Source organism: Candoia aspera, chromosome 6, assembly GCF_035149785.1.
Source record: "Candoia aspera isolate rCanAsp1 chromosome 6, rCanAsp1.hap2, whole genome shotgun sequence".
Lineage (NCBI taxonomy): Eukaryota > Metazoa > Chordata > Lepidosauria > Squamata > Boidae > Candoia > Candoia aspera.
Window position 1 is genome coordinate 62,952,410 of NC_086158.1, and position 19,561 is coordinate 62,971,970.

Below are 19,561 nucleotides of genomic sequence, written 5' to 3' on the forward strand. Positions count from 1 at the left end.
CACCAGGGCGTGATCTGACCATGACAATGGGGATAGCTGTAATTCTCCCCTCAGGTCACATTGCCACTGTTCCAACAAAAAAACTAAATCCGGGGTGAGGCCACTGTCTCGAGTTGGGTCGCAAATAATATGAGTCAGGCCTATGGCTGCCATGGTAGCCATGAATTCCCGAGCTGCCTCAGAGGCCCACCCCAGGGAAGGCAGGTTGAAGTCCCCCAGAACCATAAGCCTGGGGAACTCCACCGTCAACCCTGAGACAGCCTCCAGCAGCTCAGGCAGGGAGGTTACCATGCAGCAGGGAGGCTGGTACAGCAGCAACACTCCCAGCTGCTTTCATGCACCCAACTTGAAAAACAGGGTCTCACAACCAGCCACTTGTGGGGCAGGGCCCCTGAAGGCCACCAGAGACTCCCGGATGCCACCCCTTCCCCCCTGCCCTGGTGTCACAGCTGGTGCCATGCAGTAAACCCAGCCAGGCACATTTCCAAAAGGGGCACCCCCACTTCAGGGCCCAGCCAGGTTTCAGTAATACATGCCAGGTCTGCCCGCTCCTCAGTGATCAAGTCACTTATGAGGGGGGCTTTGTTGTTAACAGACCTGGCATTGAGTAGCAGTAGCTGGAGACCAGGGCCCTATGGGTCTGCTGACTGGGGCCTGGGTCTGAGCACAGAGGGCCAGAACACGCCACTGGTAACAAACACCGGGGGCGCCTTCTCCAAAGATGGCCCGCCCTCCGGCTCCTGCCATAACGTCCCCTACCCATCACTACCTCAATAGTATGACCCACCCTGCAGCCCCCAGAGACTCCAAATCCACCTAGCCCCACTTCAGCACTTCCGGAGTCTCCCACTGGGAGTAGAGGTCCCTTGATCCACTCACACACCCTCACACATACACAGTTATCCACAGGGCAATGGCAAGCCCTCTGGCACACCAGCTCGCGCTCTCGGCGCCATCTGGGCCCAGCCATCACCCACCCATTCATTCTTCAATCACACTGCTCCCCGTTCGTCTCCTCTCACCAGTCAGCCAGGGGCATCTCATTTGCTCCCCCTCACCTCCTGCCTCTCACTCCGGAGGTGAGTGCTCTCCCACACTGTCAGACACTTCCTGACTCTCCCCCTCATCTCTCACCCCAGGAGGGAGTCCTCATTCACACTGGAGGGGCCCCAACAGCTCTCCACCGCTTCCAGGCTGGTAGGGAGGGGATGGCCCAGATCTCCTTGCCCAGCTCTCAACTATTATAGCTCTTATTTAATCCCTTCAGGCTGGAATAGAGCTATAATAGTTCCCCAATATAAGAAGGAAGAAATGGAAGACACTGTCAATTATAGGCCAATTAGTTTGTTATCAACTGGGAAAACTTTATGCAAGACATTTAAATGAAAAATTAACCTCTTACCTCGAGGAACATTTTGTTTTAACAAATGCTCAGGCTACTTTTAGAAAAGACAGATCAACCATTGATCAATGTTTTATATTAGCTTAGCAGGAAGATATTCTTTTTTCCTGAAAGGGAAATTATTTGCCGCTTTTATAGATTTTAAGGCCACTTTTGATTCTGTTAAAAGAACCAAGCTCTGGGCTAAATTAGAGAAGTTGGTCCCTGACAGGCATCTCACTGTATCAAGATAGTATCATCAAGATGCAACAGAAAAGGTTCACTTACAGGTGATATAACAATGAATAAGGGTACAAGACAAGGTTGTATTTTAGCCCCCACACTATATAACATCTATGTCAATGATCTGGCGACTACTTTACTTCAGGTTGATGGCCATTGTCCATCATTAGCCAAAAGGACAAGTTGTGCTTTGCTATATGCCGATGATGCTGTTCCTTCACATACTAGATTGGGTTTGAAACACCTACTTGAGGCATTAGTTTAGTATTGTCAGGAAAATCAATTACTATGATAAAACTAGAATTTTGGTTTTTGGAAAAAAAAGTTCAAAAGTACATCTGGGAACTTCAAGATCATATGATAACACAAGTGGAGAATTTTAGTTATTTGGGCATTTTATTTAAGCATGCTGTATCCTGGCAACATCATTGCAAGGTAATATTTCTGAAAGCAAAATCTTCTATGAGGGCCTTACTTAAATATTTTTATTCATAAGGGGGAAGATTTGTTCCTGCATCAATACAGGTTTTTAATGCAAAAATTGCATCTCAAATTTTATATGGAGCTCCTATTTGGATTACATCTGCCAATAATAACATAGCTCAACTGCAGGTAATATTTTAAAGACCTCTTTTAAGTGTTCCAAGTTGTGTTCCAAATTCTGTTATTTTCCTGGAAACTGGGCAATGCCCTTTGAAAACAAAGGCTTGGCTATTAAGCCTTAAAACTATTAAGTTTTGGTTGCAAATATACATTTTTAAAAACAAGGAAGGATTGCTTCAGGAGATTCCAAATGAATCTTTTGTAGATATGTGGTTTAAACAGGTGACCCCCAAAATTAGTCTGGTTGACATTGATTTTATTTATTTATTTCTCACATTTCTCTGAAAGATTTTGTCCTTGTAATGGTACTGATCTTGAAACAGTGGATCGTACTTAATTGCACTGTGAATTTTATAAGAGTCTTTGGCAGGAAGTTATCTGGCCTATTTTAAAATCAAAACCAGGAAGAGATACTTCTCAGTATGTTAACATTTTACTTGCAGATGAAAATCCTAAAATTACAGAGGCAACAGTCAGATTTTTAACTATGGCCATAAAAACAAGGGTTTTTTTAGTAACATATCAGTGAGTTGGGGTTTTCAGTGTATTATGTAATATTGTTTAAATATTTTACTTATTAAACTGTTTTAATCTAATGCCAAATTTTAGATTATATTTGTGACTTGCTATTTGGGCCTTTTGGCCATAAATAAATAATATCCCAGAAACATTGCTTAAGATGACTCCTGGCATTTTCAAACTCTAATGGATAGGGGCTTTCCAAAGAGAGATCTAAGGACAGTTGATTTAAAACAGTCTCTGAGGACCAATGGAGCCCAACCCACAGGGGGAAAAATCCATTTTAATCAGAAATTACAGAGATAGAACCAGCAATGGCACCCATGGAAGCCAAACTTGGCTCTGACCATAAGGCGGCATTCTTGATGTATCTTGGAACTGCAAATATACAGTAGCTCTTATAAATTTGGACTGGACAGCTTCCAGGATATTAAACTTTGTAAAAATTTAGATCTGAACACCATAAAGAAACTGAGAAACATCCTTAGCAAGAAAAACCTTGCAAGCTGCAGGACTAAAATGTGCCCCCTTTGAATGGAAGAATCTCAAGATAGTTATGGAGCTACACTGGGCAACACTTGCCCAATATGAGGAATGTGTGCTCCAAGATAAGGAAGCCTGGAACTGCACCCCAAGATAAAATTATAAGCACATACCTGCCCTATAGGGGTCCCATTAATTGGCCATTTATGCATCCAGTGTTGTGTCATACAAAGACTAGCACTTTAGTTTTTTTTAAAAAAAATAATTTATTACAAGTTCTTCTTTTAGGCAAAAGGAAGTCAATGCCCTTCTCATTCCCACCTGGGAGACAGACAAAATTACTACAGTCTTTAATAACACTGGAGAGTTTTAGAAGATTTTAGAAGTTTACAATTTTAGAAGATTAGACAGCCTTAATTATTGAATTAATGTACAGATAAGGATACCGATGTACAGATAATGTTCTAGTAATGAAGTTAGAATGCACCCTTGGTTATCAACACACTGTACATGGGGACAGTGCTGGCTGAAGTAGCCCACAAGTCTGACAACACACCATTTGAGGGTTTTAATAACTAAGAATAAATATACCCTCCACCACCACATGACCTACCTATCAGCCTTTAGCCATCACAGGTGACTGGAGAGAGGTGGCATGCCCACACTAGCAGAAAGCATCCAGTTGGATCTTGGTATATCTCATTCCCTGTTGTGTCATCAGCTCAGTTGCACCAGAGCTTCACACATTGTGATAACAAGAGTTGTGTTATGCTATGGAAAATGCCACTTTAACTTCAGTTCAAAAAGACTCCTTTAGATAGTGATATCCCTCAATAACAGTTAACTAGACATCCTTAGCTGAAGGTAAAGAGATGTATGTGACCCAAGTCTAATTTCAGCAGGGTGAAATTAGATGCATAATCCTATATGTGATTACTCAGGCAAGTAGGTCGAGGTACAAGTCATAATTCTATATACATGTACTCAGATATAGGTGTAAAACTTACCTCACGGATTAGACTTAAGTGGGTCCTCACTTAATGATGGTAATTGGGACTGGAATTTCCATCACTAGGCAACACAGTCATAAGCACGATGTTACATGGTCCCCATTTGCGACCTCCTGTCAGCTTCCCGTTGACTTTGCTTGTAGAAAGCCAGCAAAGAATGTTGCAAATGGCAATCACATGACTGCGTGGATGCTGCAACCAATTTAAAAGTACGAGAACCAGTCATAAGTACCACTCGTTCCGTGCTGTCATAAGTCCAAATGGTTGCTGAATGAGTGGTCATTAAGCGAGGACTACCTTAATTAGGTTGTTTGGACTTAACCCATAAATTGCAGAATCTGGCTCCTGACCTGAATCAGACAGCATGAGATGCCTAAGAATGCCAGCCCAAATTGTTTGATATAGAAGGATCAATTTTCCAGTATCACATGTGTATGTATCAGGACTACATAAGATAAGAAGCACAGTGCTTTGTGTTATAAACATTTTATCAGCAAGAGACAATTTATACATGACACGATAATTTATCTTAATGGGTTGATAAGATAAATTATTCCCATAAGGGTATCCCAAAACTTAATCTGAAAGCACTGACTACTTAAGACCCAAGGAACAGCAATAATAAAAATTGCAAAAGCAGAACAAACTGAAAGCTGGAAACTGTCTTCCATGACTGGCAAGTAGAAAAACATGGCAGGCCTCCTAGTTTCTCTTTGAAACACAGCTACAGATTTAGTTTAAATGCATTTTGGATAGCAAACAAAGAGACTATGTTTCTTTCACATATGCATAGAGTACTTAAGATGCCAATTTAGATATTCTGAAAAGTAGATGGGCTGTTAGTATATGTGCTGCTGAAGTCAGCACAAAGTATAGGAGCTTTTGATGTATCTGGCAGTGATCTAGAGAACCAAAACAAGCATGTGATTCATCAGCAGCAGCATAACAGAAATTTGTGATGGAGGTGACAAACCAAGGAATACATTGCTGGGAACAAAAGCCACTGAATTATTCTTTGAAATATAATGAACTGACTAACATGAGGGCTACAAAGGTGAGATATTTGCACATTAAATCCTAAATACTGAACCCTCATTCAGAGAGCTTTGTTGTTGTTGTTGTTGTTCCAAATGTATTAATTCATGCCCCTTAATACTCCTTTTAAAGACTGTTACAAATAATCCTGCCTGGATATTCCCTGTTGCATTCTTAGGATATTTTATAACATGGCTATGGAGTGCAGCAAAACTTACCTTTCTGATAGCCTTTTCCTCCAATGGCCATAGCTCTTCTATGCTTCAAGAATGCATTTGGAAATTATGATTTATGATCTCTATTCAGATATTTACCTGAACTCTTGGGGGCTAGACATGTATAGAGGGAAGGAAGATATATACTGGTATCTTCCCAGTGGGAAGATGTACAATGACCTCAGTCTTCAGGAATACAGCAAGGCCTGTGATTGTAAAGACAATTCTAGTTATATTCAGGCAAGGTGAAAAAAATGCCTTTCCTAGGTTAATAGTTGGTAGATGCTGAGACACTGAGATAAAACCAGCATGCATAGCTTTAGCAATATACATGTTCACCCAAGCAAATATGGTGCTAGGAACCCTCAGAGATGAGGCCACTGAAATTTGGAGTGATGCCAAACATCAGTAGGGTCAAACAACTGCAACATAGTCAAGCAAGGAATCAGAAAGTATGAAGCCTTATCTAAAAATTCTGCTCTTTCCATTTTAGCAATATTATCATCGTACAATTGTCCACCTCATAGCCCCTGAAAAGTACAATGCAAAATAAACATGTATCTCTTGCTTGCCCAAGGTTGGATAGCCTTAGCGTATATACTTCCAACTCTCACACATTCAGGTGAATGCCTGAACAAAACTAGGGAATTTGGGAAGAGAAGTCTGGAATGAAAGGAAAGGTATACCTAATTCTAGAACAATGGTTAACCTGTTTAAGTATTCAAGCTCTTTGGGATAGCAGTCATTCTTTTGGAAGAATAGGAATAAATTTAATTTATGGGGTGTTGCATGGAATTCATTTTGCTTGCATTTTAAGTGAACTAACCTTGCATTTCTTAAAGCAAGAGCTGGGGAGAAATTTTCCAGATTGTGCATTCCTACAAATTTTCAAGTGTGTGAAAAATATATATAAAAATGCATATTAAGGACAATTATATGTATCATATCTGCATTCAGAAAGAATGTCTTAGATATGATTAATTCAAAAATGTAATTATTAGGAAAAATTAGTACCAAATGTTTATACCAGGAAACATACAAAAATACACATTTATATAAAAATTAGATGAAAATAGGACAGAACAGATTTGAGCCTGAAAACACATGGAAGTGACATAGACGGAAATAGATTTGTCATCTCTACTAATTACCTTGTGGGAAGATAAATTTATAATCACAATTCAATCTTCCCATTAATTTTCTAACATTTATGAACTCAGGAGAATATTTTTAGTATTCCACTCACCATTTCCATTCTACCGAGCTGGAAGAAACTTTTTTTAAAGAAGGAAACAAACAGAACTTATGATAACTTCTCTCTATATAAAAGCCTATTCAGCATCATTTCATAATAAGTACTGTCACCTTGTTTTAGCACTTTCCATTGCAACAGTCCCAATTAGCTGAGACCTAGGTTTGCAGAGGTCCATCAGAAGGGAGGAAGGAGGTAGCCCTGATTTTGAACCAGAGAGGTTTCAAATTGTTGGAACATATTTTTATTTTTATTTTTTTCCCATGTAAGGAAAGGGGGTCGAGGGGAGGAGGAACATTTGATAAAGCAAATGACAGAGATAGAAGAGAAACAAGTAAAAACCATACATCTTCAACACTGGTGTTGTCTTCTTGAAAGCCCAAACTCTGGCCATCTAACAGAGTTTTCTTCAGGTCTGCTCATCTTCATTACATGAGAGAGAGAAATATCACACTGAAAGGTGAACCCCCTGCTATGTGTCCTTTGTCTCATTTGCATCTTTCCTCAAAGTTGGATGCCAAATTTCGGATGCTAAATGTCTATTCATGAATGATTTTAAATCTTAATTACATGGGTTTGTAAATTATTCCAACAATCTGTTGTGAGTAATAGGGCTTCAGATGTCTACCCACCAACTCAGAGAAGATATAAATGAGTGAAAGGGCATCCATGCAAGCAGGTGGAGCTCCTACCCATAATTTTTAATTGTTGGATGGAAAGAATATCTGAAGGAGGTCTAGAAATCTATCTATCTAGATATGGCATCCTGTTTTATTCCATACACATCTTTCTGTGGTTTAAAATTTTGCTCATTAGTCAATTCTGTCCTTCTCCAGACATGTACAGTATCTTCAAGTTTTTAAAAAATGTATATTTCTATGTAGGACATATTTTTATAGGATGAACCTGGCAAGTAATTGAGAAGTGAAAGGGGCAAATCATGAACAAGGTTGTTGCTTGCAATTTCACAAAGCAGTATAGATCTGTATCTAAGTCAAATTGCAGGACAGTATGGCAGAAATGGTTAGCCTGTAGTCCTAGAGTCTGATACATTTCTTGACCTGATTTCATAGAGGTCTTGATCTAATTTTAAAATCACTGTGTGAGAGATCATTTTAGGCTCTTGATTAAACTACTTACCTTTTCCTTGTCGGCTGCTGGTCAAGACAGTCTTCCTGGACAAGTGACTCCTATTCAAGGAACAGGTGGCAGCAACAGCCAGGAAGACCTTTCCATAAATACATACTGTTGCCAGGCTGTACCCATTCCTAAAGCAGGAGGCACTGCTCATGGTCACTCATGCCCTAATCACCTCATGATTGGACTGTTGCAATGCAGTCTACATGGGGCTGCTCTTGAACAGCATTCAGAAGCTTCAGTTAGTTCAGAATGCAACAGCAAATTCAGACAAATTAGCCATGAATAGACACATAGAGATAAACCACATTTACACACCATTCAAAAGAGACAATTTAAAAGCTAAGAAGGAAACAAAAAGACCAGAACACATCATCTCCAGCAATCATCACCCAGATAAGCAGGGATTAACACCAGACAGTCAAGCAGAAAACAATAGTCCAATCAGGGAACTACCGAGAAAACCACACCCCCACCAACACGGGCAGGGCAAGCTACTGCATATAAATGGGAACAACCCCCTCACTTAATCGCACTGATGATGTTACCTACTTGGGTAATGAAATGTCTGCAAGCAAACAAACAAGCTCAGAGAACACCAAGAGCTCCACAGTTCAACCCTGGGCTACATATATTCTCTTCTATTAGAACATGCAGTTTTGGGCACACCAAAATACATCCAGGTAATACTGCTGCTTTCTGAATTGCATTGGTTCCCAGTAGGCTTCTGGATGCAATTCAAGGTGGCTAATTCACAGGGCCAGGTTACAAATGAGACTGCCTGTCCCCTGTGATTACTACCTGTTCCACTAGATCCAGCCAAGTGGGCATGTTCCCACTCTCTTAGGTCCTTGGAAGCAATGCCTTCTCTGTCATGATGCCTCCATTATGCATCTCAGCCTCCCTTCAGAGATTTGGATGGCCCTGACCCTATTGGCTTTCCAGAAGATCATGAAAACCTGGCTTTTCCCCCAGGCACTAGGACCAGGATGTTAACAAAGCCTGGGTTTGTGGGTGCATCATGTTGGTATGGTTTTTTATAGTGCCCTCCTTGGTCCTTTTAATTGATCTGTGTATTATGCTTTATCTTTTGTTAAACAAGGTGACAGTTACATTCAGAGTTCCATTAGTATTTGGATGGCCATATAAATCTGTGAAATCAGTAAATGGTTGTGTCAGAAAGAAAAAGAATGTGTGTCAGGAGAGGAGCATCCTGACCTCTTCTGGCTTTGGCCTTCTCCTCCCCAGATTACCTCCTGAGGAATGTGGCCTGTCCAGGGATGGGGAAAAAAAGTTCCCCATCCCTGGACAGCATCCAGGGATGAATCTGGCCTTCTACAGGGTGCAGCGAATCCTGTACAGTATAATGCACGTTCCTTTCTATGGAAGCTTCCCATTCTAAATGATATTGAAAGTGCTTTAAAATGCACATTGTTTTAACTGAAATGGAAGGCTTTGCACAACATGTGAAACACTAAGGATGTCATTTAGTTTGGTCTCCATGCTGTATCTACTCCCTAAGGTTATTTCTTGGCATTCACCATCCTTCTTCTCTCAAGTGCCCTGCAGATGTCCTGAGACAGCAACTCTCAGAATTCCCAATCGACACAGTCTAACTGGGGAAGAATGGCATGCAGACAACATAAAGAACTATGGTTTATTGTTCTATACAAACTTGCAACTTTGGCTTTTCAAGGGGCTGAAAAAAAATAGTAATATCACATGGTTTGAAATGCCTTTTGTGGAGGCAGGAGGTAATATTATGGAAAAGAAACATTTGGCATGGAGGCATTGCAGAATAAAGAATGTTCCCTTAAATAAAATACATCTGGCAACCCAGGCTAGATATTTTTATCCTAGGCTTACTTGGATGAAAAACATAGTATTCATCCTATGCAAACTTCCTCTGCCAAGAAAATCTTTATATAAAAGGAAAAGACAGTATGTTATGATTGGGTAGTTCTCTCATCAGGATGCTGTAAGGAATGGAGGGCAGGAAAATCTAATGCCATATTTTATAATCTTGAGCCCCCAGATGTTGCTGGACTATGTCTCTCATCCTCTGCTAGCATGGCTAATGGTTGGAATGATATGAGCTAAGGCATTGTATTAAGCTATAAACCTAAGGAATATATCATGTGAAATGTATGCAACAGTGGATGTATGTCATTTATTATATGTAAATATAGACCAAATAAGCTTTTAATTGGTGGCCCCGTATCAGCAGCTATTCCCACATCCTGTATAAATCAGGCTGAGCAATGATGTATTTCAAAACTAGGCAACCTGGTGGCTTCCAGATGTGTTGAATATCAACTTCTTTCCCATTCAGCAATGTAGCATCTGGTAACTCGGATTTAGGAGATGCTGCCTAAATATGTATAAAGCCTTTCATGTATATCATTTCAGTAATCCTTCCCATAACCCTATGACGCATGTCAAGCATAGGCAACCAGATGTTCTCCAGATGTTTGGGTCTTCAGCTCCCACAGTCCCCTGCCACTCTTCATGCTAAATGGGAAGGGAATTGAAATTCAACATATCTGGAAGGCACCAGTGTGCCAACTTATGAAATATGTCACTGCTGGTCCTGATTTATAGAGGATGTGGGAATAGTTGCTAATACAGACCCACCAGTTAAAAGCCATAGACCATAGGGTCTATGTTTGCAGACAAAAAAAGGCATGCATCCATTGATGCACACATTTCACATGATATGTTCCATATGTTCATAACCTGATGCAATGCCTATAGCTTTCAGGCAAATTATGTTGAAAAAACAATGCTGAACATCAGACCACTGATGAAAACATGAGATTAACTTCTCCACTGCACTTTAAACCATCACTCAACCTCTAGACTTGATTAGCAGGCAGTGGTTTTTCAGCCCTGTTAATAAGGTCTACACTCTTAGTGACATAACAGTATAGTACTTTTTAACCTGCTTGTTCCATTCCTTCCCGCTCCATTTTCCAGTCAGCAGGAAGGAAATGAATTCTTTCCAAAACATTTCACAGAGCTTGCTGGAGCACCAGCTCCCAAATGAAGTCAACCAGCAGGTTCAACAAACTTTGAAAAAGTCCAGAGAATGAATGGATGGATGGATGGATAGAATTGTTTCTACTCATTGCCTGGTGAGCAGTAGTGGGAATGGGAACAAATGAGTCCCTTTTTTCTTTAAAATAATTATTTTACCAGGTGTCAAGAAGAGAATTGAATGCTTCTCCCTTTCTTTTTAAGGGGATGGAAGGGTGCATGTGTGAGAGGGAGGGAAAGAGAATGCATGCATAAGTGGAGAGGAGTAATGAAAACTATACTGGCAGATCATATTGGTGTAAATCACATTCACCAGTTGCTCAGTCTCATGAGCCTTGGATATGTTAGAACAGGTGGACAACCTACCACTCATGGGCTGCACTCCATTTGCAGCAACACAGCACTGCAAGTTTGCACTCCCAGAGTTTGGTTGCAAGATAGCTTATTTTCAGCAAAGCAATTAAAAACATTCAGGAAGAATAGAAATGTTGGCCTCTCACTTCCATTTCCACCCTTAACCTCCCACCTGTGTCCCCAAAATGGCCTAGAATTGTGCCATTAATATTTTACCATTTTATCACCAAATTTCAGCAGTCTGATTCTCATCCCATTTGGGGAAGTTGGAAGGTTTTTTTTTAATGGGTGTGAATGGGAAGGGTTTCCTTCCAGATGCTTGCATTCCTTCTCTTAATTCTCAGCACCAAAAAAGAGTGGCAGGGGGAAAGAAGACTAAGAAATAATGAAGAAGACAGTAGGAAACTCCAACCTTTGCTGTAATCTCACCACCTTTTCCATGATTTCACCTTCTGTCCCTAGCTACACTGAATAATGGCACCTGACCTTGAGAAAGTTGGTTATCCATGTGTTAGGAGAATCCAGGTTTCCCTTCCTCCAACTGCAGCCTTTTATATCCTTGGCTAGAAATGCCTGATGAGTCTTCCCTCTAATTCTCATCCCGTAAAGCAAAGATAAAGATTCTGTCATTCATGAAATTACTTCAAAAGCCTTCTGCGTGTCATCAAGTCAGACCTTTGGCAAGAATGCTACTTTCCTCCCCCAGCAGCTTACTCTGGAAAAAGAGAGGGGGGGGGGGAGAAGAAAGAAGAACTGATCTACTAATTAGCTTTGCCCGTTATCTGCATGGGGCCCCAAAAGAAAAACTGTAGATCTCTACAAATATTGAAAGGAAACCAGCTATCCAAAGTTCCTTGATTTGTCATGAGGCTTCCAAGACTTGGAAAGGTAATCATGGTCATGATACTCAAACCCACAAGGCAACCCTCATTGCGTCTTCAGCCAATGACTGGCGCCTACTTGCTGGTTGTTCAGATTCCTTGCCACTCTGATGCAGAACAAATTCATTACAGTTGAGAAGGGTACAGTTAACAGACTTCGGGAAAAGCTGCTCTTTCTGATTACTCCATGTTTGCTAGCAGACAACAGCCAAAGCATTCCCCTTTTTGTGGAGTCCTTGGTGCTCTCTGAGCCTTGTTTTTTTCTTGCAGACATTTCATTACCAGACCAGGCAACATCTTCAGTGCAAAGAGGGAGTGGGCCCTGTTCTCTGTTTATATACCATGGCTTGCCCTGCTTGTTGGTAGGGGTGTTGTTCTGTCCTTGGGAGTTCTTTGATTGGGCTGTTGTTTGCTGCTTGGTTGATTGCCTGAGTTAATAGTTCCTTGATTAGGGTGTATTGTGCTGTTTGATGGTTCATCTGGTGTTAATCCTAGTGTAGATTTTTGCATATCTGGGTGTTGATTGCTGGCAAGGGAATGTACTGGTCTTTTGGCTTTTTTATTGTCTCTTCTGAGTGGTATGTAAATGTTGTTTACCTCTCTGTGTCTGTTGATGGCTGCTTTGTCTGAGTAATGGCTGCTTTGTTCTTCTAGGAATTCTCTGGCGTTTTTGGATTTGGCTTGGTTTAGGATGCTCAGAGTTTCCCAGTTGAAACTATGGTTGAGTCTGTCCATGTGTTGTGAGATTAAGGAGTTCTCATCGTGTCTTCTGACTGCCAGCTGGTGTTCGTGGATGTGCTCTGCTATTCTTCTGACTGTCTGTGCTACATAGTGGCTGTTACAGTCTTTGTACTGTATGTTGTAAATAACCCCTGTTTTTTCTTCTTGGGCTACTGGGTCTTTTGGGTTGCTTAATATGTTTTGAAGAGTTTTAGTTGGTTTATGTGCTACGGTGATGCCATGTGGTTGTAACAGTCTGTTGGTGGTTTCTGAGATGTTTCTGATGTATGGCAGGGTTATCCTTTTCATAGTTTCCATTGGTTGGGTTGTAGTGGGTTGGGTGGTGAGGCACTTTTTGATAAAGTTGAGCGGGTATCCATTTTGTTGGAAGATGCTGTGCAGATGTTCTTTTTCTTTTTTCTTGTGTTCTGGGTTGCTGCAGTGTGTAAGTGCTCATCTGAATAATGTTCTTACACAGCTTCTCTTGTGGGAGGTTGGATTGTTACTTTGGTAATGGAGCACTTGGTTGGTGTGGGTAGCTTTCCTGTAGACTTGTGTTTCTAAGTTACCATCATTTCCTCTACTGATGAGGATGTCCAGGAATGGTAGTGGGTTGTTGTTTTCTTCCTCCCTTGTGAATTTTATTCCATTAAAGATGTTATTGATGGTTTTGTGGGTTTCTTCCAGTTGTTTATTTTGTATTATAACAAAAGTGTCATCTACATACTGGATCCATACTTTGGGTTGCGCTCCAGAAAGCACACAAATGGGAGAAATCTGCAGGTAGGCAAACTTCTACCAAAGAACAGCTGTTCTTTCTGCATGAATGACTGCGACAGAATGCCCTGCCCTCCTGTGTCAGTTACAAACCTCCAATCAACTGCACAGCTGGATGGAAGATAGCGCAACCCTGAGCTACAAATATTCGCTTTGATTGGCATTCCCCTTTTTGATCTTTTGTCTAGAAAGGAATAGGGTAGACAGGATGTGGAGATATAGTTCAGGAATGGGCAACTTTCTCATGGCCAAAGGCCTCCATTTGCTCCCCTGACCATCGATGAGGTTGCAGATAATATGCCAGGGGATCCTGTACAGGGGATGTGTGATGCTTAACATCTGTAAAATAACATAACCAACACTAAGTAGGCAGGAAGCTGTTCTGTTGGCTTACGTTGCATGTGAGTAAATTAAAATTTCCATAACAATAAATTTCTTTTTCAAGCCAGCAGAAATGAAAGAAAAGCAAAATTTGTCCATTTCTTGTAAGTATGGCGTCTGCAACAGCTCCATTTAAGATTTCCCTCTCCATTGGAGTACATTAATCAAAAGTGAGTATTGCATGTAAGAGGCTTCAGCTTTCTAGCTATTATAAATTTTAGTCCACTTCTGATTCAAAGCAAACTGCTGATTGGTACCAGCTGCTCAACCAAAGGGCAGATCACATATTCCTAATTCTTATCCCTTGGCTTTGGTTTATTCCAGCATAGACTCAGTTGATTGCTTGCAACAAACATCTAATTAATCCAACATGCATTTAGCCTCATGGAGCTAAAACAAAAAGGAGGCATTTTTAATGTTTGCCAGTTGAATTCTCTTCTTTATTCTATTGTTTTTCTTGAATACCATGTTACAGAAATGGACTGTTAACCCCACATCTAGAATCATAGCTATTGATTAAGATTAATTGTTGCTTATCTATATTGTCCTCCACTTTTATGCCCTCACTTAAACAATATTCTTAGGCTTGCTCTGTAATTAGTTTGCCCAGAGGAATCTATCAAAACAATCAATGCATGAGCTTTGCTCAAATCACCTGTGCACAAAACAATGATTTCCTAAAGATGTTGTACAGTAAGGAATGGCAGCATTCCCATTGTTTCTACTCTCTGAGATGCATGGCTGTCCTGCACAGTTTGGTGAGCAGTACTGTTTGAGGGTAGCAGAAATGCTTCTTGTATTGCTGTCTCAAACAGCAGATTAATGTGCCTGGTCTTTGGCTAGAGAACTGGACTTGAGGAGGCAAGCATAATTTGTAGCTCCACTTCTAGTAGCACAAAGTCTCTTGCTGAGACACTATTTCAAGATGGAATTGTTATGTAGTAGAGCATGATGTGCCAGCATATTCCAAGAGTACTACAATGCATACTATAGTGCCAAACTATATCTGGCTGGGGCAAAACTTCAGAAGTCCTGATATTGTTTCTCATCCAGAATTTAAGCATGTTGTTCAGGAACAAAACCAAAGAAAAATGCAACGAGTGAAAAGACATTTGCACTCACATTTTCAGTGCTTACAAGCAAAGGGCATTTTTTTACCTTGATGGGAAGAAGTTCACACAATTTTTTTTGTTACAATATACTATTTTTAATATTTAACACATGTGTGGATCTATGTGGGGGTTTTCATGATTACTTGTTTTAAATTTATGTACGTATTCTTACTATCTTTTAAATGCATTGTATTGCTTGGTTGTTAGGAAGACTTAACATCCTTTTTAGATGGCAGTATAAATTAAAAAAAAGGTATAAAAATTTCTTTTTGAAAAACCAAATCTAGAAAACTGGAACAAGTCAGGACAAAATACCATATTTCAACTGTCTTAGCACATTGCAGTTTCAGTAGGAACATAAACAGTTAAAATAATAAAGCAAGTCATTATACAGAAAGGATGATGATGGTGATGATGATTATAATATATTTGCTGAAGTTACAGCTGAATGTCCAAACTCCTTTGGATCGCAGTCTTTTATTTTCCATTTATTTATTTATTTATTTTATTTTTGCAAAAATTTAATTTTACTGAATATCCCTTTTGATCAGTTTTGGGAGAGCTTTCATATGAGATAAGACAAAATCCACATGTTGCGCCAGAAACAAATCTCGGACCCCTCTCCCCCCATGGACTTAAGAATAAAACCTAATCCATATCTATATCTTTACTATATGTCATCTGCAATTAAGAAGAGGAAGCTGGGTATAGAATCTATATGAAAAAGTTTTTTGAAAACATTTAAGTGAAGAGACCAAAGAGTTTTAGCAAGGCTATCTCTTCCTAAAAGAGTAGAGGTTGTTAAATATAGGTTTACAGATAAAACACCTTGTAAACATCACAGCGGCTTTTCATACTAAATTGTTTAATTTACTTGTAATACAGATAGTATTACATTTGTGTTTATGCTTATTGGGGAAGCAGAGCTCCCTTGAGACCCGTCTGGGATCTTAACATTTGAAAGTGAAAGAAGAAAGTTACCTGGTGGAGTCTCCAGAGTTGATTTATCCTTCCTTGGTTTGATAGTTTTCTTTGATTTGAACTCTTTCTTGCCTGGTTTGAATCTTGGAGATTCCTCTATTTCTGCAGAAGGTTTCAACTCTTTTTCTCTTGGTCTTTCTGTGAATGGTGACAATTCCTCATTGGGATCCGGAAAAGAATAATAATGATTCCTATTGATGATTTCTTGCAGGTAGTAATCCTGGTCCTCCATGGGGACAGCCCAAGTTATAAAGCCAAGCAGTACCAGATCGAAACAACAAAACACAAGGCAGAACTGAGGCAAAGATATTTTCTTGAAAATGGGGATCATTTTCATTATTTTTATTTTGTTGCTATGTAGCTCTCCAGACTAAATTGAGAAGATAAAAGCAAGAAAGCAACAGAGAAGAAAGAAAGAAAGAAAGAAAGAAAGAAAGAAAGAAAGAAAGAAAGAAAGAAAGAAAGAAAGAAAGAAAGAAAATCTTATTTGCTAGTGAAATCCAAGATGAAGAGCAAAGTCTGGGGTAAGAGCTTCTGCTTGGTAGTAGTTTGCAAAAGTTGCAACTAATGAAGTAGGAGTGTGGAGTGGAAGCCGAGGGAGGAGGACGCAGCCTGAGTTCATGTGATCAGCAGAGCTTAACAGTCAAACACATATGCAGACATATAGGAAGAGAGATATACTTGACAGGTGTGATTTTCCATCCAAAGCTTTTAAAGATATTGTTTCTCTCCCTCTCGCTCTCTCTCTGCCCCCCTGCTCCCCATGGCTCCTAAGATGCTGCGTCTATGAATACTGCTATAATACTGAGTCTGGACATTGTTTATTTAATAAAATGGGGGAGGGGGAGAGAGAAAGTGAGTTGGCCACAAGCCTTAGTATCCAATTCCTTTTGCAAATTGCATCTTTTGTCTTGCCCAGATTGTGTATATTGTAATGTGTTTAGATGAAACTGTAGAAAGGGGAAATGTTTTCTCCTCTGGTGCAGCCTGAATCCTCAACAGAATATTAAGGTTGCATTCATTTTCTAGGAAACAGGAAAGCAGACTCATGAAAATGCCTTTTATTCTTCAAGCATTTGATAGAAAACAGGTGCAGATCATCAACAGCATAGAAAAGTATTATTTTTCATTTGTACAGTTTGTCCCCTTAACATCTGAGAGAGACTAATGTTGAAAGTATATGCCCACAATAAACTGAGATCAACCACTATCGCTTTTTTAGTAGAAATGCATAGGAGTACATTGTAAAGCACAAACTGTCAAGATACTAGACACTTTTAAACAGGATTTTTAGCTATGTACCTTCTATATTTTGTCCTGTTTATATTCACAGAATTAAGCCAATATTTTTTTTATCTTTTTCTCAAAGGAATTCTTATATTGTTATTCCCTTTTAGAAAAATTCCTCTTTGCAGTTCAGATGTCCATGACATGGGAAATATTATTTCATCAGAGTCCCTCTTTTGAAGGAGATGAGCGGTGACAAAATTTGGTAAATAAATAAATCAGAACATTCCGAGTTGGCTAGATTCCAATGAAACAAACAACTTCAGTGTACAAAATTGAACAACTTAAGTGTTCTGGTCATAAGAATCAATGGGAACTAAGAACAAATCCCCTGCTCCTTTGATTTTCATTTTCAAACATCCTCAAGAGTAGATGGGGTAGTAGCCTATGATGACTACTGCCTGCCACCCAACCTGCATAAAAAATAATCAAGAGAATTATTTTTTAAATCTTTGTGGGGTTTTATATTAATATTTTCAACTCCACCCCACCTCCTTTTGTTTCTGATTGTTCTTGCTGTCCTCCTTTATCACAGGCCCAAGTCCAGAAAAAAAGCTACAAAAAGTTGCCACAAAAGTACTGCTTCTTTATTCTTAATAATACTAACAGTATATGCACAAGTGCACTCACATACACAATCATATATAGGTAAGACCTTTACAAATCAGAAAATAAAACTGCATTTAAATGTACTCTGAGGCTCAACCTAACAGGGCACAAGAATGCAAATCAACTCAGCAAAGCAACCCAAACCAACACAGAAATATTTGCAGTTTAAAAAGCATTCTGAACAGGACACAAGCACAGGCACAAACCCCACTGCTTAGCAAATCAACTCAAATCCTCAACAAGGTACAGGTCTTGGCATTCAAAATTTATAATCTCAGCAGCATTAGCAACATTGCTGGATGAAGCATCACAGTGCATGCTTGTCTGCATACAGGTACACTTACCCCTTTGCCTTTCATGCTTCTTTTTTCATTTCTTTGTTTACCTGCTTACAAAAGAAGACAGAGCATGGAACACCCATGAACTCTAGATTTCTCATATAAAGCATTAAAACATGATCAAAGCAGTAATTTATTTACCCAGCAGGCAGGTAGGCATTTAAACGTGCTGCTGCAGATAGTTTTCTTTTCTCCGTATAGAAGCAGTGTTGGAGGTTAAAGGGTCCTGTGTACATATGTGAGGATCCCTGAGAGAGGGAATGTAACCTAGGAATTAGTGAGGCAGGTTTTATAACTATAACCTGAAGATGTATTTACAGGAAATGCCTTAACCTAGCAGATAGGGAGCTATATCCATGTGCTCCATTTATATGGGCCTGGGAAGAAAGGTGGAAGGAAATGACCGAGATTAGCAATTTCCTAAACAAAGAGCAGGCAGCAGGCTAGGCAGAGGGGACACAGAGTAATCCCAACTGCTCCCCTAGGGTTAATAAGCCCCCTCTGCTTTGCCTAATCCACAATGGAATTTTACAGAGCTTCGCCAGGCTGTGGGAATGGTTTGTCCAGTTCGCCAAATAAATGGAAGATGGATACTCATTTAATTCAATGAATCACTTTTTCTCTTTAATGGAGTTAGAAATTGTTGCAGGATCAAAACAGATACTCTGTTTGCTCTGTTTGCTCTGCTACTTATCATTCCATCTACTTTTTTTGGCCTTTTACATAGGACTGGAGGTAATCACGGAATGCAGCCTAGCTGGTTAGTCTTGTCTCCCTTTCCTAACCCAACTGCGTTGCAAGTGACCTAATCCACTGCAAATGAAGAATTCCTTTCTTTTCTCCTGGTCTTGCAATCAGATTCTTGACTGAGAACTGCATCTTGCTCACGATAGTTATGCAGTTTATAGTTTTGCAAGCGATTTACTATGAAATTAATACCTGCGTCCTTTTTTATTTCTACTGCATGTACCACCAGGGCCGCAACTAGGGGGGGCAAGCGGGGCGTGTGCCTCAGGCACCGCACTGGGGAGGCGCCAAAATGAGCACGGGTGGGTGCCAAAATGGGCGTGGAATCCATGTTTGCCCCCGGTGACAGAGACCCTAGTTGCAGGCCTGTGTACCACAGCATGGTAGCTTCTAGGCAATGAATTTAAAATGAAAGCAACCAACAGTTCTTCCATTATAGGCATTTTTTTTTCCTTTTAAG

At 40.0% G+C, this 19,561-nt stretch overlaps 1 protein-coding gene across 1 annotated transcript in view; it reads right to left on the minus strand.

Annotated features, from left to right (window-relative positions):
* The window catches only part of CPXM2 (carboxypeptidase X, M14 family member 2), a 79,712-nt gene extending 63,224 nt beyond the window's left edge, over positions 1-16,488 (minus strand). Inside the window, exon 1 of the mRNA XM_063307304.1 lies at positions 16,121-16,488. Coding sequence (XP_063163374.1) covers positions 16,121-16,457 — 337 coding nt within the window. The 5' untranslated portion in view covers positions 16,458-16,488. The remainder of the gene's footprint in view (positions 1-16,120) is intronic.
* Positions 16,489-19,561: the final 3,073 nt, after the last annotated feature.